The sequence below is a fragment of the Rhopalosiphum padi genome, chromosome 2 (assembly GCF_020882245.1).
Source record: "Rhopalosiphum padi isolate XX-2018 chromosome 2, ASM2088224v1, whole genome shotgun sequence".
NCBI lineage: Eukaryota > Metazoa > Arthropoda > Insecta > Hemiptera > Aphididae > Rhopalosiphum > Rhopalosiphum padi.
In genome coordinates this window covers 61757973-61781343 of record NC_083598.1, presented here as the reverse complement: position 1 = coordinate 61781343, position 23371 = coordinate 61757973, and the positions used below count along the sequence as shown (strand labels likewise).

The 23371-nt window shown below is 23.7% G+C and overlaps 1 protein-coding gene across 4 annotated transcripts in view; it reads right to left on the bottom strand.

Annotated features, from left to right (window-relative positions):
* LOC132920517 (SCY1-like protein 2) overlaps window positions 1–23371 on the bottom strand; it is a 158165-nt gene that overhangs the window by 16390 nt on the left and 118404 nt on the right. For all 4 annotated transcript variants that reach the window (XM_060982969.1, XM_060982970.1, XM_060982973.1 and 1 more), the window contains exons 9-13: window positions 15481–15626; window positions 15263–15416; window positions 3408–3657; window positions 819–987; window positions 302–483 (exon numbers count right to left, since the gene is read on the bottom strand). In XM_060982969.1, the coding sequence (XP_060838952.1) occupies window positions 302–483; window positions 819–987; window positions 3408–3657; window positions 15263–15416; window positions 15481–15626 (901 nt within the window). The remainder of the gene's footprint in view (window positions 1–301; window positions 484–818; window positions 988–3407; window positions 3658–15262; window positions 15417–15480; window positions 15627–23371) is intronic.

Here is a 23371-nt window from a genome sequence, read left to right as displayed (position 1 = left end):
TAGATTTTTCATTGCGAGAAAATTAGATATAATTTTGGTTCACTTGACATTTTCTCATTCAATGCTCTATTATTTGAGTCTTATTGAGAACAAAAACCGGGTGTATCAAAACCTACGTTTAAGCCTCAATTTAGTTTAAAAATGTTGATGCACACAAGAGACAAATGTTACAGAAACTATCATAATCAAGAACCATTACGTTATGATATTATTTTTATACGTTTTCATTAGTTTTTAATAACATTCAATCTATTTTTTATTTAATTTAATACTTTATTGTATTTTATTATTTTTAACTTACCCGCTGAATTTTTTCTAACCATATCTTCAGCACTTGACGTTTTGCGCGTTTCAATTTTTAAATTTGGTATGTTGAAGTTTTGCGCATGCATATTGTCAGAACTGTATAAATGTCTTAATGGCCTGTGTCTGTCTGGACTCTGCATGGATATTGTATCCAATTTCAGTTTATTCCTTTGGTTTCTAAAACGATTGTTATTACATTTTATTTTTATAGTTCAAACAGTTGTATAGGTATAGAGCGTAATATACAGGGTGTAACAGGACTATTTAACAAATATAGTAACATTTGTAATAATGGAAGTTTGTCAAATAGTCTTGTTACACCTTCTATACTAATAAAACAAATTAAAAATTAAAGGAAAAGAAAATAATCTAAATAGAAAACATAGTTTTAATTTTCATTTATTAATATAAAATCAAAATATAGACATTGTTTAAATAGTTTTATAACAAGAGCTTAGTAATAACTTAAATCTTGACTAAAAACTACAAAACACGTAATATTCATTATTTACCTGTCAATTTGTTCCAGCATGTCTTGTAAAACTTCAATAAGGGTTTGAAATTGTTCTAAATTCAAACCCGGATTCATTGTGTGTGGAATTAACGTTGGCATTATTTTCGTGGCTATCATATTTACAGATAAACCATATTTCTTGTCACGCAAAATCATACTGTATATAACTGTAAATACCATAGGCTTTTATTGTTTACATTCACATAAAATGCAATTATAAGTGTTATATTACGGTTTTATCCGCGAAACAAAATATTTAAAATCAATAAAATGGAATTGGGTTGAGTAGTTGAGATTAAAATCATATGACAGACATAAATATATGTATTATTCTGCTACGCATTCACTCTAAATAATAATCCATATTTTTTTAAGTGTTGTTCACATTATTTTATATTTTTTACGTTAATAATTGCATTATATTTCGTATACCTACCATGTCTTAAAATTATGAACGTGGTAAGTTATATATTATACTATAGGTATAGGTGTATCCGATATTGGACCTGATCAATAATACAAAGAATAAATTTATATTTATAATACATCATAAATTTCAATTTTATATTTTTAATAAATTTAAGTTTATTTTGAGAAGTATATTCGTACAGTGATCATAATTTTGATACTTACACGATTCGTATTATGTTAAAGTGAGATAATGTGACAGAAAACATATTGAAATGTTATGAAACAATATTGATAATGGTATATCATAGGAAAAATGAACTAACGTTGAAGCAACTAGATAATATAATATGTCTAAAGTAGGAAGACAGAATGTGAGATATGAAAATTATGTGTCAAAATATAACCATTGAATTGCTGTCTACTCCATTAAACATGATTCGCACGCCTACTACTACATAGATCGGGTACTTAAATTAAATTGTTGTATCATTCGTATTTTGTATAGGTATCAAAAATATGTATATAATTTCAGTGAATCACATTTTAAATCATAATATAGGTAGTCTATTTTCAAAGAGGTGAAAATATCAAAAGATAAAACAAAAATCGTTTTCAATATGTGTATGGTAAATAATTGTAAAACGTATAGTAACTATGAAATAAATAATACAATTTTTAATTTAGGTAGGTAACATTTTATATTGTTATGAATAGTGTTGTTTATAAGTAATTGGTAGAAAAGTTTAATCATATTTATATATATATTTAAAAATGTAAATAAAATTACCTTACATAATTCATATTTAGCTTTATTCAATCAAATAATGAAGTTTGAATATTTTTTAATATAAAACATATTTTTAATAAATTATATTATTATTTTATTTTATTTTTATATGATCATTTTTATAGTGAAATAAACTCGAATAATAGATTGATAAAGAAGCATCCCGGATACTTAGGTGTAAGATATATAAGGACGCGCCGTTGTAATTATTCTTTGTTCGAAAAAATAAAAAACCGTTTATATTCGATCTTGGTGGCAATAGCTTTCAACATCAATTTACAAAATCATTAATATAAAATGAGAAAAACGAGTGCGTTTTTAATAGAATGTATAATTAAATTAATATACTTTGTTTTAACAATTAATTAACAACGCAATTTTCATAAAAATAAATATACAATATTTGGAATTATAGGATTAACGAAGACAATAAGACAATAAGTACGGATAACATAATTTTTATCAGTGTATTATTATTTATTATAGAATATAAATAATTTTTATATTTTACAAAATATACCATAAAACTATTTATGTAGAGTTATTGATATTTAAAAAAAAAATAAACAAGAATAAAGTTGTGAGTTATAATTTAAAATATTTATACACCATTACACCAATAATAATAAAATATATAATATCTGTGATTGTGTCATACGGTGCAAAGAAATTAGTGTAATAGCCTATTACTAATACTCGTATTACCTACATAGAAATTGTATATTATGTATTATAATAAATGAGCGGTCCTGGTACTGTAATGTATTATTTTATAGTAAAATTCTGTTGGGTAATGTAGATGAGAGATGATTTTCTTTCTCTTCTGTTGTTTATGAAATTGTGAATTTTGGTAAACATACGTTCAATCAAAATGTTTAATATATATTAGTAACTAGATCTAAAAGCATCAATAATCATCCACTACTTTTATGTATCTAAAATTGTTTTTTTGAAATAAACGAGTTTATCATTTTTTATTAGATATTAATCTTTATTACTTATTCATTTATTAATTTATTTTTTAAAGTATTTTTTTAATAATTAGTGTTTATATTTATAATTCTTCTATACCTAGTAACTTACTTACTAAACTCTACCTAAACATTTGGAAATACATTGATGACATTTTTTTAGTGCGTTTGAGACTTGAATAAGCTTCTGGGTAGTTAGTATTCACTATTAGACCCAGTAAGTGGTGCTGAAATCGGATTCTAGGAATCTATATTTTTTGGCAGGGGGTTATTCAGAAAATAATAATATTAATATAATATTATACGTAGGTATATAATTATACATAACTGTGCGTATAAAATACAAGAAACGTAATATAATTGAATAATTTATCATTTAGTTTTGATGATTTAGTAATGATTGTAGTAATTTTCATACCTGCTATTCTTGCTATCACTTCAGGATCTGTCTGGTTTACTATCCAAATCAGCGGCAAAACATCCTCGATGATTTGTTGTTTTTCAAGTCTATGCAATATTATTTCCAGACAAGCCAATATGTTTAAAACAATTTTCAAATCGTTGGGATTGGTTTCGTACACCATTTTGAGTTTGGGAAGTACCATTCTTCTTATTGCCGTATCATCCATGTATTGAGAAACGTTGGTTACAGCCAATACAGCAGCACTCTAATAAATATACAGTAGTTAAAACATTAATATAGATGAGTATAAAATAACTATTACTGGGTTAATGTAAAAATTACATTAAACCAATAATAATTTTAAGTATTACAAGATCAGATTCAATTATTCATAAACATAATAATGTTTCTCAAAAATACCTATATAAATACGATTATTTTCTTAAGCTAACTTTGTTGATTTAATATTTATATTATTTTATTAAAACTTTATTAAGTACTTCAAATATTATATTATTATTTAAAGTATTCTCGTAGATTGTTTCGTTCGTATTTTATATCATGTCATTATAAAAGAAACAATTAAACGGAAGTATGGGGTAAGTATCCGTTATAAATACTACTAGTTAGTGGTAAAAATAAGGTAAAATAATATAACATTTAAAATAAGTAATACAAATAACATTTAAGTATATAAATAAATGTTATAATAGCTTATATAATTGTGAGAACTAGTATTTTACTATTACAGCGTACTTTATTTTTAAATCAGTATTACAGAACATTTTAAACGATGTTATTGACAAAACCAATAGTAAGCAGAAGTATATAATATGATATAAAATACTGAAATATAATATTATTAATATTTATTTTATAATAAACAAACAAATTGAATGTTATTATATTAAAAAAAAATATTTTCTTTTATAATAGATGATTGATAATAATAGTTAAAATTGGGTCAAATTTTAAAATTAGATAGGAAATGAATTATTTTATATTTTTAAATTTAAAAATTATTATAAAAGTATTGTATTTATAAAATAAAAATCATTCTAGAATATAATTATAAAATAAATCGGATATTATACATAAAATAGGGGGTTATTAAAAAGTTGTGCTACATTTTATTAATTTCAATAATTTTAAATTATATAAAATGAAAGCCATGAGACTATGAGAGTAAATTTCTGTATAATATAAGTCTGTAATATAATGTTTGTTATATATTTTAAATAAAGATTTAAATGTTGACAAAGAACTATAAATATTTAAAAAAAAATCTCAAAATATACGTTTGATCTCAATGAAGAATGATACAAATTTATGTGGACACAAGTGTAATAACAAAACAAATATAATGATCATTATTGAATATTAACAATAAAATAAACATTTAACTATAATACACATATTTATAGTATTAAAAAAATAATAGCTTAAACAAATAATTTTACTGATTATTAATTATTTTTTAGTATTTTTTTTTAACCAATATACGTAGTTATTATTCATTATTCCCCATAGGTAATGATAATAAATAATGGAAACTCGCTCATCTGATATTCTGATACAAAATGTAAGTACCTAGTTCTAAACATATATGTATAAGTTGACGATTGTTTAATATAATATTAGCAATAATACATAATATGAAATGAAACTTATTTATTTTAAATAATTTAAATATAAAATTATAATTTATGTATACATTTTAATGTGGTACCATGTCGTTAGCATTTTTCATCGACCAAAATTATATTTGATTGGTGTACTCTTTATTATAAATACTATACTGCTTATTTAAAACATAATTTACTATCAATAACGAGTTTTATGTACATATATTATAATAGCTGTTATATCTGTCGATTATTTCATCTGCGTTTTTATTTTATTGTAATCATTTTTTAAGTATATTATTAGTTTTATTCTAAACATCGGAGGTAGTCATATAAATATTGTTCACAATGATTTACTAAGCCCAGTGAGACACGGGATACTAGTGATGAAAATCGACTCATCCCGGTAAAGTACGCGAGACTTCAGCTCCGGCGCTCTGGAACTAGAAAAAGCGTCATAGGTCCATTGATAGTAGTAGGCGTTAACTACTAAAATTTGGGAGTAGTTGTGTTCACACTGGCTTAGAAGTAAAATTTGTTTGATATGTGGGAAATTTATTAAAGTTTTTTCTTCATATGTCTATAATAATATATGCAAAACATATTATTTAAATATTGGTTGTCAGGGCTTATATTTCGATGCCGCCAGTTGCCGAAAGGTAAAAAATATAAATTTTGACAGTATACTATTTGCAGAAATACATAGCAGAATCACAGCGGGAAACAAGTCCAATTTTTAAATTAGTCCAATTATTTAAGAATAAAAAGCCATCGAGAAGAGCAAAAATTAGATTATACAAGACCCTCATTAGACTGGTTGTAATTTATGCTTGTGGATTATGGACATCTACCAAGTAGGATTAAAACAAATTAATGATTTTAGAAATAAAAATCCTGCGAAAGGTATTTGAGCTATAGAGAAATTAAGAAGGTGGTTACGAAATATGATCAAACAGAGAACTTATTGATTTATCCAACGATGCTGATATAATTGTCACACACAATAGTTAAAGACCAAAATAGGTTGGACATGTTTGAAGAGTAAAAGGCGAACTCATACGGACTGCCACGAAATAGAAATCTAATAAAAGTCGACTGAGTGAAAGGTCAAGACAACGGTGACTAGACTTAAGTTATTGGGAGTATTGAATTGAAAAGAACTAGCAACACATAGAGAAACGTAGAGGAAGATATTAAAAGAAGCGGCAATTGCCCTAAATGGCCTAGAATAAGCTTAAAAAAGATAATTTTCATTCATAATGTTACGAACAAATTATTTTTAATTTTTCATAATATTATATAATATAATATATTAAGTTTTCTAAATATATTATATTTTTGTTTGTATAATACATTTTAATTTCACTTTTTATTTAATAAGATTTTACTTAAAATTGTTTTTTTTTTTAACAATATAATAATTGTTATCATTTAAATAGAAGCAGTTAAATTATGTATAATAGGTTCGTGTATAATTTTTAGGGTATCACAATTGAAATTTAAACGACGGTTTTTATAATTAATTATACACAAGGTAAATAACATAAATAATTAAAATGTTAATTAATATAATAAATAGTTCAATCTTTTTTGTAGTAAACTCAATTTTTAAAGATAACTGTGAGTTAAATTTAAGTATTGATAATTCAGCTAAAATTTTGGATATAGTGCTATGGGTTATGACTTATTTATGGCTGCCCGGTGCCCAACATATTTCTTAGACTAGATACTAATGACATCAACATATTATCACTTCTTTATACCGATAGTTGATGCATGTCACAGATAAGTTTAAATCTATAATGTTATGCTTTCTTAAAATATTTTTGCTTACATTAAACAATAATTATGACTGAACAATAGTGCATACGTATTGCGATGTTGTATTATATTCTAATAGCTTTAAGGTAAAAAAATTCGTTTTCGGTGAAGTCAAGTTATTGTATTTACAATGGATATGCCGACACATTATGCCATCAAACTCACCAAATCTCTTCAATTGCAATATATAGGTACATTATATTATTGTTGTTGTTCCTAAAGCCTGGTAAATTTATTTTATAATTTATATGATATTATGGAATTATTATAGTGGTGTTGAATGATTTAATAATTTCACGTAATATAAAGGTATTTACTTGGTTTCCTGTTGGTTATATAGAAAACATATTGAAGCGTACTGTGCGACGTCTGGTTATAAAGCCCTCCTGTTGGTGAAAATCCCTCGGGGCTTCGAGAAACATGTATTGAACTAACAAATGCTCAAACACGTTATTCGCCAAACCACAGTGACATAGAAGAGTATTTATTTTTTTCTTATTTGTCAATTTATTTGAAATAGGCAATTATATATTATACATCTACGAGTCATGGGTTCGAAATAAATTCTACACTCAGATTACAATTCTACAAATAAACGCTACTAAAACTTACACAAAAACAATGTAATAATTAATAATTTTATGTTTATAGAAGTTGTACTGGTTTTTAATTGATTTTATTATTTTTATTATTTATCCGATATGTATTCGACGGATAGAAAAAAATTTCTTATTGTTAAATAAGGCATTACAGATCGACGAAAAACTGATTAAACATAGTCGATTAAGTGTAATTTAATATTTAAAGATGTTCCTTAAGGAAAATAATATGTTAATTTTACTATTAATAATACTATAAAAACTATTGATTTTGGTGCTTAACGTTTCAGAAATTTGGTATTATCCTAAATTGATTTTAGCTAAAATCATAATGTAAATGCGTTTTAATTAATATGTATAATACAATGATAATATCATAATAATATGTTTAAAAAAAATGAATATTTATATATTCTAATAAATATACTTATATACTTAATACGATGAATGATGATGGCAAAATATTTCAAGTCCCTGCGATTAATATTTTAACAATTGCAACAAAATAACCGATTAAGGAAAAATCAATTTTCGTTTAATAAGTAATCAATTTTATCAACACATATAAACTTTAAATATCTATAAAAAAATTAACAAATATATTTCCGATTATGTTAAATAGCATAAGAACAACACTTAATTGAACCCTGTACTCAATTATCAAATTATCCAACCAAAAAATCATAGTCAGAAAAAAAAATTCAACTCTGACGAATAAATTTAAAATAAATTTTGTATTGTATTAAATTGTTTAACTAATAAAAAAATAATACAACAAAACGGACGGAAAAAATAGTAGAACATTTCAAATATTGTTATAGATAATCAAAAACAAAAAATTAAATCAATTTTTTTTAAATTTCTTATAGCTGCTTTATATTAATATAATATGATAAAAATGTTAAGTATCTACGGTTAAGTATTAATTTTTTAATTTAAATAAATTAGAAACTGTTATGCGCAATATTACTGTTTCTATATTTATTTATTTTTTCACGGTTAATTTTTTAATTACTACTAAGTCTCAAACCAGATTTGATACTAACAAAATTGTGTTTTCTACCCTAAGTTACATTAAAGTTTAAGATTAAAATCTTTTTATTGCTTCAAAATGGGATAACACACAAATATAAATAATAATAAAAATAAAATATGAATAATTATTGTATAACCATTAACGCTCTGCTCAGAATCTAAAAATAAATATGATGATAAAAATGGCATATTTTATATAAATATTAAGTTTTATTGAAGAAAAACAAAATACAAAATATTTATGATTTTAAATATTAATTATAATGAAAAATGTCTACAAATTTAATAATGATTTATAATTGAATTTTACAATTTAACACTTTCAATTACAATAATCTATTTAATGACAACGTACAATCAAAAGCGATTATAAAGCAGTATGAGTTTCGTTACTTTTTTTTTTTTATCCAAACGCTCAAATTAGACGAGACTTTGGAGCCTGAAATCATCAATGTGAGTAAAATAAAACCCAGTTAATTGGTAGAGTTTAGTGTCGACAATGCTTTTAATAGTGTTTGTTATTTCGAGCGTTGTCACACGTATTTTTAGTTGCACCTTTTATAACGTCATTTAACTATTTTATAAAATCGTTGTTAGACTATATTATGGTCTTATTCACCCGTCTATTAGGCAGTATCTGTGGAAATAATCACTACTATACTTTCAGTACCTATTTTTGTCGACAACGACAACTGTTTGGTAGAATCAGTATGAATATTCTTTACTATTGTTTATATTTAATTTTGTATAAGACAACTATGCTTGGATAATAACCAATATAATAGGACCATAAAGTAATATTTTGAAATAAATAGTTTTTTATTTAACTCAATTTAAACGTATTCCTAAAACATTACATAGAATAATATAATATTATAATGTTTTTTTTTCATCCTCTATTTTTTTATTTGGAAATTCAATTAAGTTGATCAATATTCTTATTTAATATGTATAAAAACTAAGCAACATAGGTTTTGAAAAAAAAAACAATATAATCAGTTATAAAAATTCATTTGTATTATTTCGTTAAACAATAAAAATGGTTTTTTCATTTATTTATAAAGAACTGGTACTTTGTATAATCTACTAATAAAATGCTGGTTAGTTTTTTATTTTGTCCATATAATTTATATTAGTTTAATATAAATAAAAGTATTTAGTTAGCATTTGATTTATCTTGTTTTTATAAATATAATAAATATACAATATAATGTACATGAAAATACCTAACTACCTTTTAGGCTTTGGGTAATCTATTAAAAAAAGTGCCTAATTTATTTTTATAGGTAAATATAAAATTATACATGGTTTATATAGTATTATTGTTTAATTAATAGAATATTTTTCATTTTAGATTTTTTTTTTTTTATTGGTCAATTTTTTACGTATAATTGAAAATAATTTCACATACTATATATTATTTGTAATAATTTATATAAGCTATAATATTGTTAATAACAGATAAAAATAAAATAATCAATTAAATACAAATACAATACAATTAGTACCTATGTACAAATAATGTTAAATAACAAAAATGAACATAACATTTAGTTTAAATAATCGTGTCACAAAAATATAAACCTACGTAACTATATAAATATGATAATTATTCTTTATTTGAATATTTAATTTTAAATATTTAAACTTCACTTTTCTTTGTTTATTTTTACATTATCTTTGTATTGTTTAAAAATGTATTCGTCTGATTATAATATTAGTTGTTAAAATTGAGATTAAAATTATTTATAATTTAAGTAAAATATGCAAATTACAATAAAATTATTAAGAATTATTAAAATGTCTCACAACTTTTGCAATGAGTTCAAGAACAAAGAAAAAATGATGAAAAGCTAGAGAGAAAACTGAGACCAGATGTTAGACACTCGTCTCGATTTGCTTACCACTTAAAAATATAATAATAATTGGAATATCTTTAGTGTTTAATTAAATAATCTCATAAATTTAAATATACTTTCATGTAATTATATATTACCTTATGTAATAAATCAGACATTCATTATTTGTGTTAGCTTATACATATAGGTAGCTGGTAACTAAAATGATTAAAAAGAAAAAACAATTCAGCTTAGATACTAAACACAATGGATTAAATATAGTCATTCAAACATTTCAAACTATGCAAGTATTTATCAATTCATACGAATAAATTAATTGGCAATAAAAGGGAATGCAAATGCCTCAACCGTAGGTACTCTATGCTTTGGTAAAATATATTCCTGACAAAATAACACATAAATTAACCGTTCAGTAACCGTATACACATTCTGAAGAATCTTTCCGTTTATATGCATTTACAATACGGAGGAATTTGAAATGAGGAATTGAGCAAGACGTTTTATGAAGTATTATTAAACCTGTGTATACAATTCATCTTAACAACGATACCGTCGGTATGTCATAACGTACGAAACAAAATAATTCCGTAATAGTTCTAAGCGTTATTTCGGTATTTGTAATATTATATTATTTAAATTAATTTTACGTACTAGATTTTTTCGAATAAACTTTTAAAATTGACAACAAGTACTCGTGTATAGGTACTTTTAAGTATCTATTTCCATGTACTATGGTGTTAAGCGTGGACAAAGTCAAGAAAGTTCAGGAACTTTTTAATTAGTGGAAGAAAGTGTTTTGAGTATATAATACTATTCGGATAAGATAAAAAGATAATGTAATAATGAATAAAGAATAATTAATTATTTAATAAAGATATACTAATAAAACATGTTATTGGTTGTTATTATATTTTACGAAACGTGATCCCAACTACTAATTTAGGATTAAGATCGTTCTTGAGATGCGTAATATATATATTTTATATTTATCGCATATTTTTTTTGTGCCACAGATTATATTAAAAATAGCCTGCATTTCAAATAATGCGCGGTGGTGGATGAAGACAAGTCATTATTTTTCAGTTATCTCTAGAAAGTGCTCCTTTCAATAATAATAAATTAAATAATTTATTTTGAATAGTTTAGGAATATTATATTATTATAAACACCCACCCTTGTCTCTTATACCTTCATTCAAAAATTTAAAAAAAAAAAAAAACAAAAAAAAAATTATACTCATTGATTAAATGTAATTAAAAATAATATTTTAACATTAGGTATTAATAAAACTTGTAATTTATAACCATGGAATTTCACGTGGATTCCAATTTCAGTTAAAAACAGGAATATATTTTTATTAATTGTAACTTGATGCGTACCTTAAATTATTGTTTTTTTGATAATTTGACACCACATTTTTGTTGACCAGAAAAAAAAGATCAAACAATATCAGTAAATATAATTTATTAGGTTTTTCTTATTAGATTTATTGAACTACACAGAAGGTACGTAAAAACAAATCTCAACATTTTTTCTCCGAAGTTTTTATAATATCTTTTTAATATTGTATAACATTTTTTTTTTTTTTGTTAGAGCCTATAGTATAGTATAGACTATAAGGTGATTTATTCAACTACCTGCTTTTTCTAATCTAGTATAAAAATCGATGTAATTACTTGAAATTTCCGACAAAAATAAAATTAATAAAAAATAAAATTAATGAAAATAAATAATAATTATAGGATTTCAATACAAAATCTAATCATAGTCCACAGAACATTAAAATTCATAGGTTTTATTCGTAAAATTGGTATACGAGTACATATGATTAATAATTCCATTTAAATTAACAATATAAGTGGTATAATTATTTATATATTATGTAAAAATGAACAATTCGTGCGAGTATTAAAAATAAAAATTCTCCAAATAAGTCATAATCTTGTTGGTCTAATAATAATTTTGTTAAATTTAATTTGAAAAAACAAGTTTTTAAATAGGTATATTTAAATTTAAATTAATTTTAAAGTAGAAATGAATAGTTTAAAATATAATTAGGTACCTACATTATTATCAACATAATCCAGTTATTCTTTTAAAAGTAAGATCTTACAATCAAAATTAGGCTGATTTTGTCGTTTAAAAATAGTTTTTAATAGCTTTAAAGACGAATTTCAATATATATATATATTTTGTATTACCTATTATTATTTTTGATTTAAAAATAGATATTTAAATTAAAACCATACGTGTATCACAAGTACAATATTCTTCGTATATATAAGTTAGTTAAAAAACAATGCAAACTCAATTAATTTTCCTATCTGTGTACTTCTTAATAAACTGGTATTTAAAGTTACGCTATGAATTAATAAATTGTGTTTCAATTCAATTTAATTAGGTTTGTTAGAATTTGTATGGGTGTGATTATTTTTGAACAATGGACAATTATAATTTTGTTTTCGTTTCAAAAATTATAGAATTTTAGTGATGTTCATTTTTAAAAACGCAGAAGAAAAATGTCCTTAAAAACTAAATATTAGATTGGGAGAATCTAATAATGGTTTATTTTAATCGAATTCATACAAATTATCATTGAACATCAACCCAATAGGTGGGCATTTTTTAAATGTTGAATTGTGTACAGAATAAAGCCAGGTATTATTTTCCTCGAAGAATATCAATGTGCCTTTCTGATTATGCTTTCTATTGGTATCTAAGCTCTGTGGTCGATAGCGGGAGATTTACAGAGGTATCTAACAGAATTTTCTATTCATGCGCTAATTAAATTTTCGCATTTGAAGTTTAAACTATGATACTTATAAACAAAATATCATCAATAAATAGCTAACCAATTTTATGTTACGATCTTTTGGTATAAATATTGGAGGGAAATTAAAAGAAATATTTAGATAAAAGACATCTGAAATTATTTTAAATATGATGCAAGCTTCCAAGATGAAAAAAAAGAGATGACAGATATAATAAAATACTTTTTGAATATAATATTAATATATAAATTATAAGTTAAAACTTTGTAACAGATTTGTTGGAGAATAATACAAATAAACAATACGAGGTAACTAAAATAATAATTCTAAAATAGACATTTTCATATATTGAAAATTATAAAATGTAATAATATACTATAATAATAAATATTGTGTAGATAATGCATATTTGCAACATACAGCCTTTATTTGTTATTTTGGTTTTTAACATAATCACCACACAACACAGATTTGCACAACTTTCATTAGACTCGTTTCTAATACAATTTAATATAACCTAGTAAAGTTCTGCAAAGTAATGTCCACAGAATATTTCAATGAATCCCATAAAATTTCTATTATTTATTAATTAAAATAGATTAATTTCATGGGAATGTGTTATTTTTGCGCGTTAATGAATAATAAACAATTATAAAGATATAAAAATAAATCAATAATTTTATCGTGTCTATTTTTATATTTTATTTTTAATGATATATAAATCTAGTATAATTTTTGTCAATAATACTGTATATTTTATTGAACTAAATGTACTTCACATCATGTTTTTTTATAATTTCTATGAATTAATTGTAATTATATGCTGTTGAAATTAGATTTTCGAAATGTGATATTTAAAAAGATTTACATATTATATTGTTCGATTTTCTGTCTGGATTCTCAAAGGTCCAAATGCAATTATTTATAGTTTAAATTTAAATTTAAAATTATTTTTATTTTTGTATTTAAATAACTGGGTATACATTTTACTAAAATTAAAAATGGTATAAATAAATAAATACAATTAACCAAGTAAATATTATGTGTTGTTCTACAAATCCGACTAAAAACTTTTAGTTAAATTATTATTTTTATAACAATGCCAATCTTATCAAATAAAATCAAGCTTTTTAAGTTATTAAATATTATTCATCTACTTCATAATAGTTAAGTAGGCACAATATGATGTAATATGTGCTTAAATTATATAAAATAAAAATATTTTGTGTATATTTGTATAGTATAATATATTTTTACGATTTATTAAAAAAATATAACATTAAAAATATTATATACTATACACAAATATAATATTAATTACGATTAAATAAAATTATACATTTTATAGTTTAAAATATTATTATAGATTATAGCAGCGGTTCCCAAAGTGTGCGCCGCAACACTTATCATTATGTGGTTCAAAAATAAATATAAAATGTTTTGTTCTTTATTTTATCGAAGAAATGGTCACTGGTTTTATCAGGAGCGCTATAAGAAAAATTCAGTTCCAAAAGGGCTCCGTAAGAGGAAAAAATTTGGGAACTGCTGAACTATAGTCTACTATTTGTATAATGATTGTTTTTAGAAAGAAAAGTACCTATACATAAAGTACAGATGTAAGCAGGATAAAATTTAAATGATCAGATTTAAATATTATAATATATATACAATATATTATACTTCTTTTAATTTATAAAATAAAAGTATACATAAATATATACGAGTATATATATATATATCAACGATTTTATGAAAACATATTGTAATTTAATGATAAATCTATTCTACGTGGTCCCGAATAAAATAAACCCCTTTTATGTTACGTGAACCATTTAGTTAGTTTATTCAGTGTTTAATTTATTATAACAATTAGAATTTATGTGTGTATTAGTGAAACAAAAACATCTCAGTGTAAACAATTAATTCATAAACAAATAACCACACGGGTTATATTTATTTTATTTTTAAGGTTAGCTTTACCATAGTATTATAATTAATTAATTTGTTTTTTAATGCCTAACTAGTTGGCAGAGTGTTTATTGAAATAACGTTTAAATAATAATATTAATTGCTCTAGTTTGAATTATAAAATATCTTATGAATTAATTTAATTAAAAATTACGGTTACTAAAATAACCTCAATTACATCTTAGTACTTACCTGAACTTCTATGTCGGAAAAGTCAAATGCTGTGTACAGTAAGGGAAGTACTTCTTTTCTGATGTCATCCCTTGGTGTTTTTTCTAATATCACGTGTAAGTTTTCCAATAATATCACTTGCACAGGAACATGTTTTGGACCATTGAATATTTTACTGAAAATTGGGAAAATTATAAATAAAAAAATTAACTTAATTCTAATAATTATTTATATAATACCTCATTGCAGGCAACATGAGTGTTTCGTAGTCCTCTAGACTAGACTCCTGAATCAAGAATATTACTGGATGTAGGACTGCAGCTGATACATCTGGTTTTAACATTTCGTGTTGCAAAAATGGCCAAACTCTTTGATACCAAATTTTCTGTAAATATAAAAACAATATTACTATTATTATAGATGTTTATATTAAATTAAACGATTTTTGATGGAAGGAATACTCAAATTGAACGTATAAATTAGTTGTTTCGATATTTAGTTTAGTTTTTAAGGGATAAAAACATAAAGTGTTGAAGTACTAAAAAAAATGTAAGTAAGGAATTATAGTAAAAAATTAGTTTAGTAAATAAATAGAGAACAATGTACATTATATAAACACGATGCTTGTATTATTTTGCTCTCGTCTTGTTTCGTATACCTATTCACAAGAAAGTTTGTAATTTAATTTTAAATTTAAACGCATGAGAGTTCCAAACATTATGGCATTAACAATATATATATATATATATATTGCTATACTACGAACTGTTAAATATAGTTATATAGCTAATATATAATATTTAAATAAATTTTACAGTTCTTGCTACTCGAATTTATAATTCTTAATTAGTATATAAGTAGTCTAAACATGTTGTTTTAAACTGTCAAGTTTTTAAACTTAAAATATTTATTTTGAGTACTTGTTTAAAAATTCTTGTCAAATAATTTGTTTTTATAAATATTTGTAGTATTTTTTTAAGAATAAAAGATTATTATCGTGTTCTGGGATTCTTTAGCTTTAAATTTAATAAATATAAAATTATTTCAAAGCCTATAAAATCCATAAGTTTCATTTTACATCACAATAACTAACAACGGTGTTGACGTATTTAACTGTTGTATTATTTATACCTGAGATTTCTCTAAAAGGAAACAGAAAACACATTATAAACCTGATTATTTATTTAATTTTTATATCTGTTTCGCATCACCAATTTTTGCAATCAATCCTCTGGGTCTCACGATAAGTTCATAACTTACCGTTATAATAATAACATAAATATTATAATGACATAAATGCACATCATATGCACATTGCACATGCACGCATGCACACACACTCATGTATTTACATCCATACATTTATAGATTTAAATAGATAGTATAATTTGTATCGTGCCTACATACATAGACCCTGAGTTGAATTGTGATTAATAGTTTTTGTTAAGTTAACATCTTACAGCTATGGAAACATAATACCATCGTTTAAATTATATTATTATTACACTGTAAATTGAAAATACAATTATACCCATAACGTAACTATCGCCACCGTTTACAAAATACAAATACCTATTACTTTGTTTTTTCAGATTTAACGCATTCCCTTATAACGACCTTAACTGTATATTATCCTTTTTTGAATATATGAAAACAATAATATATTATATAATATTATATTTTACTATTATTATATTATTTTTATACATAATGGTTAATTAATTAGGTATAAAATTATAATTTATTATAGTATCTATTTATGTCTGTATGAGTATTGATTTATAAATTTAAAAACTAGTCGTTCATCTAATGCAGTAGTGTGTTTGTTTGTTTACAAAAACATCAGAACCTGGAAAATCGTCATTGTTGCTTACACATCTATTTATTATGATGACTATAATATATGTGTAACGTACACATTACATTATAATACAATTTATAAGATGGGTACTTACTCATTATTAGGTAAAATGATCAATAGATCTTCAGTATATGTTCCAAAATCAAAGTCTTTATTCAATAAAAAAATAGTTTGAACTAGCATTTCAGACAAAAAAAAATGTTAAAGTGTGTAGGTACTTAAGTAATTTTAATTTTAAATACTTGTATTGGTTGAATTAAGATAAGGATATTTGAGAACAAAATATGGAAGAAGGGTACAACTTTGAGCACGTGTATGGTAACTAAAAATAGTTGATAGATAAAATTATTGATTGAAAAATCTCTATAACTGAAAAAAATAGTGATAATAAGAACAAATATTGAATGGTTTTTGTATATTAAATAATGTACATTTAAGTTAAGTATAAAATGTACATATTTTATAGTTATTATGTTTTTTAAAAAAAAACAAGATATTAGATGCTGCTTTGTTGACATGATATCGTTTTTACCAGTGTTAAAGTATATTATATTTTGACCAATGTCGTTTAACTAATATTAGTATAGAATGATATTGATCAAATTAAAATATATAGATATATAATAACAAAGTAAAGAGATACATTTAATTTTGAGATCACTCCCGAGGGTCATTTATTTTTTTTGTATTGCACGTAAAAAAAATACTACAAAAATAACTAAAATAATATATTATGATGTCAATTTTTAAAAAAAACTTTTTATTTCCATCTATCCATCATTTTATAAAATACATTTCACATCTGATTAAATGATCACAAGTTAGGATTTTTAGACCCTTATAAAGAATAACTAGGTTTATTATGTTTTGATAAATTATATTTTATTTATTTATTTTTTTTTTTTCAAATCTGTTTTAAATTATCTACTAATATTTTTAAATACATTAATATCCACATTAATTATCTTCTTGAAGTTGAATAAAAAGCAAATAAATAACATAGAGAACTGAGTACTAATACTAGTTAAGTTTTAGTAATTAAAGCACAAGCATTGTTGTGTCACCATGACATCATTATATTCAAAAGTATAAATTTAAATCTAATTATATAAGGTATTAAGACTTAAGACTTTTATCGTCAATTAAAAAATTTAATAAGTTTGTTTGAAAATATTAATACAAAAAAGTCAATCATATATTTATATTATACTATTTTATGCTGTTCATAAAATAGATAGAATGTTGTTAAAAACATTTAACATTTTATTAAACAATAATAAATTGTGTCTCAAAATTATTATTCCTATTGGTACTGGTTTTAGTACCTAGTAAAATCATGATAAAGATCGAGTACAGGACTGAAATACGTAGAATAAAATACTAAAAATACCAAAATGGCGAGCATTTTGAATGATTACCAATACAATACGTATTATGTATTTTATTCTTAGTACTTAGATATTAATTAATTTAATTAATTATATTCTTCAATAATATATGGTAATGTCTCATGTTTTATTTGTTATTATTGTTAACTCACATAATGTTCAAATGTTGGCGCTCTTTAGTGATGTAGAAATGGATCAAACAATGTTTATAGTCTTTACCTGTACATTGTACAACATAATATTTCTATATTTTAAGTATAATATTATATGTATATTTAAAATATTGAATATAGGTATATATATATATATATAACTAATAGTGTCTCAATACAGTAATTTATAATTAATTCAATTATGGGAAATATTCTTAAATCGTGGAATTTAAAAAACTTGATGTAATTTAAGAATCTATGATTATGAGAATCTAATTTATGATTGTATTAAACGAATACCATTTAATAAGAATTTTATTCTTTTTATAGAAAATTTTATAAAAAAATTTAAACATAAGTTTCTTGCAATATTCTAAAACAAATAAGGAAATCCACAACGCAAAAATAGAAGAAAAATGTTTGTTTAAATTAGAAAATACTATAGGTATATATCTTAATTTAAAAGTCATAAAATACGATTCTATTATACTGTATTAATTTATAGTAAAAATATCATTATAATTTACGTACAAAAGAAAACGTAACTACTTTAGATTTTGAGCGGGAACGATGCAGCTATTGATTTTAATATAGGAGTTTTTTATTCATTTTTCCTTACTTTTTAGGCAACTAAAATTGTTTCATTAACTTTAGGAGATTATTTATAGTATCAATTTGGATATATTTAGTACTTTGAGGGATAAAAAAATATTATAAAGCACATAATTACAATAATTTTTAATGATAGAATTTTAACAACATTTTGCATTCCATTCTGTAGTTAAAAATCCATAAATATATTATTGTATATTGTATTTTCCATTTTATCATCTATGATTTAAAATTATAACACAAGATTTATTATTATTTCTTCATTAGTTTTATATTTGGAATAATAAAATAATTTGAGTGTAATTTCATGAATTTGATTGAACTTAACATTTTGACGTGATTGGATATTCACGCGTAAAATAACGATTTCTCACCAAACGATTTTATTATTTTGTTGTAATTCAAATATGAATTACTGTAGATAAAGGTAAATGGACAATTTTCACCAAATGTTCAAATTATTATTTTGTATACATGGAATAATTTTATAATATTCTGATTCTTTTGAACTATTTATAAAAAACTAAAATTATTTATAGTTTTTTTTTATAAATAGTGAAAAAAAATTGTTCACTGTGTTACAATTTTGAAAATATAATACAAGGTTGTTCATAAGTAGTTTATACTGCAAAAAAAAATAAATAATAACTATTATTTTTGTGTACTTGAAACTTTTAACGTATTTTATAAAAATAATGACTTAATTTTTAAATGCAGCGTTTTCGTTAAATATTAATTTAACTTGCCACAATACTATTAATAAAATAAATTATTTTAATAGCATTAGCAGTATAAATATATAATAATAATGTTTACCTAGTGATATAGGCTGATATAATATTATAGTCTCGATATAGTCTAGACTCGCCTTTCGTATGCAATGATTAACTATTAAATTAAAATTTAATACTATTGTTTCAGTGTCTTACTCCTTAATGACACGGTTATTCACTTGACATCTATACCGTACAGCAGAGCGGTTATCTATCTCCCTTTTAGTAATACTAAATCAATTATACTGACTTACTCCCTCGATGACGAGGTATACTCGACACTCAATAGTGGCAAAAATCCCCAGGAGCAGTGGAGGCACTTGCTCCTTCATCCAAAACAAAAAACAAAATATACAATAATTCGGTGCTTTAGGAAGATATGCGTATCACACATATTATCCTATCACCTGGAAGAGATTATATTTCATTACATTATATTATTATATTATTTATATACTATACTAATATAATTATATCATATATTTAATATTGTATTATTAATTTATAATGATAAATATTATGTTGAGTGAATGCTGACTGGTAAATTTTTGGGTTTGATCTCTTTAAAAAAAAAATGATTTGTGCAGCTACAGTAGGAGTACTTTTTCACTTTTTACTTATGTATTTGAAATAAATTTTTATTCGCAGTAAAAATGAATTTGATTAAATAAAAGGTAAACTGTAAAGAGCAGAATGTAACTCACAATAAATTATTTACCCCATAAAAAATAATCATATGGACTTTTTATTAAGTAATGATAATATATTATAGGTATTTACTTTTGTACCTGTCTTGTACCTTTGTATACTAGGTTGCTACCTACTGCTTAAATGTATAACAAAAATTATTGATTTCATATCGTATAACTTGCGAATACAATATTTTTATGAAATATGAAGGTAACATATTAAACAATATTTAATTTAATTTTTCAAAAAAAAAAAAAAAAAAAAATATAACCATTAATAACGTTACATAACACACAATTTATCTTTAGATACTATGAAAAAAAAAGGACTACAGTATCTTTTGCTACTAAATGGTTATTATAGTAAAAATATATTTTGTGCCACGTTGTAGTAGTTTAATAATTACTTTTAAAATGTTTAGTAAGCAAGAAAAAACAATGGGTACCTACGCGTAGTGTTTATTCAAGCATTTAGCACCTTTGTATTCTTAGAATATCTGGCAAAAATATTGGTCTTTGTTAACGTTAAAACGAGATTTAGGTACTTGGCTGATTTATTTTATTGACAATGATATTTTACGGGGTGCATTACGATTGAGTATAGACCTTTTTCACTATTACGATTGCGTACGTTCTACCTACCGAATCGTAATGCAACGTTGTCGTTTTTCACAACCGTGAAAATTTGTAATATAACTTTTTTTAGGAAATTATTTTGCTTATATTTGATAGTTTCATAAACGATACTGTGATGACTATTATTTCCAGGCCAACAGCCAGCATTTTAACTGATGTCACTGTACAAAAAAGTATATCCAAAACTATTCGAACTATAAAGAGATATAATGTCATGACACTATAAGAGTATACGACCAAATTAAAGTAGATGGTAATGTATTCAATTTTTTTTTTCAGAAACGAAAAAGTTGAACTCCAAGACTGAGTTGGTTGATCAATATCAATGTTTTTATTCATAACTTATAATTTGTTGTTTTATTGTATTCTATATATTAATCTATATATTTTTTTCATTGACTATAATAATATAGTATAATAACACTATATTTATTGTAGTAATGCATGTTGGTAACGTTGCTCTCATTTTCGTATGCAATCGTATTGTTTTCTAGGCCAGGAAGAGAAATAGTACGTTATCGTATATCTATGGTTTTATGAATATAAAAATTAGAAAAAAAAATGTATTTAACATACATTTACTTAGAAAACAGTCGCATATATGATATAATAATACGAAAATTATCGTAAGTGTCATTAACGATAAACAAGTCGCCATTGAATAGCCTAGACAAGTTTTGCATTTTAATAGTGTTACCTATAATATATGCGGTAAATTAATTTTTTTATTCATTAGTAATAAAGGTAGGTCGGAAGTGAATAAAATTTGATTTTTTTTTATGGTTGATGATTATGTATGAGTATGGTTATTACGAGTATACTATTCAAAAAGTGAATAATAATTTGTCTTAAACATTATTTATAACACATGCGTGATATATAAGTATGCGTGTTGAAGGTTTTTAGTGTTTATTATACTACTATAATGCAACGATTTTATTTCAAAAAAATAATATAATTATTTCCCCTTTGACGGGTTTTGATGATTATTGAACGAATAAACTATGTGGTTCTTCAGACGTACCTACGCAAATATAACGTTATTTAAAATTTATTCCATGATATAAACTTTTTCTATAAGTGTCATAACATGCATTTAATAGAACGTTGCGGGTTATATTTAGATCGTAATCAATAATTATTGAATAAATATGTTTTCATCTATAAAAATTATTTACGTTTCGTTTAAACTGTTATTTAAATGTGTACTACGTACATAATAATATATATACATGTACCTTATATTATTCCTGTATACGTAATTTTTCGCGAAATTATAGTTCCAAATTAATATTTCATTTAAATACCATAATAATTGGTTATTATCGTTTTATTTTTTAACAAAACGTCTTGTATTACAACACAAATTCCATTTTATATCTATAACGCGAACTTAGTGATTTTTTACATGGACGGGTGATTACGGTATTCTCGGTAGATATTTTGCTATCGTGAAAATGTCTTGATCCACTGTCTATCGTCGGTGTGCAGCTTAATACTCGTGCAACTTCAGAAGGCAGTAAATATCGTATATATCTCAAGCGATATTGCAACGAAATGGTATTCAGTGGAGTTTATGAGATTATATCTTATTTGCTAGTTATCCGTTAAGCCATAAGGAGACTCCTAAATAATAATAGTAATAAATTGTAATTACAATTGATCGTCGTCAACGTTGTCTGCTGATTTGTGATCATCGCATATTCTGATATTGTATCAGATTGTAGGTACTCCAAAAGGATTAAATAGTATCAAGTGTTTACATCTATATACCTTCTTAAGTTGTATTTTATTTTAATCTTGCCTAAAATACATAATATAGGGTTATTCAAAATAAATCTTCTGATACTTTTCACCTGGCTTCCATATCTTACGCCACGCAACCACGTATTTTGGTGATATATTAAAAATACTGTATACGTATTAATATTATCATCGACCAAAGAGGAGCTAAAAGTTTGAGCAGTCAATTATTGCAACAGATATGCATCGAATGTACGAATGTCGTATTAGAGTTCC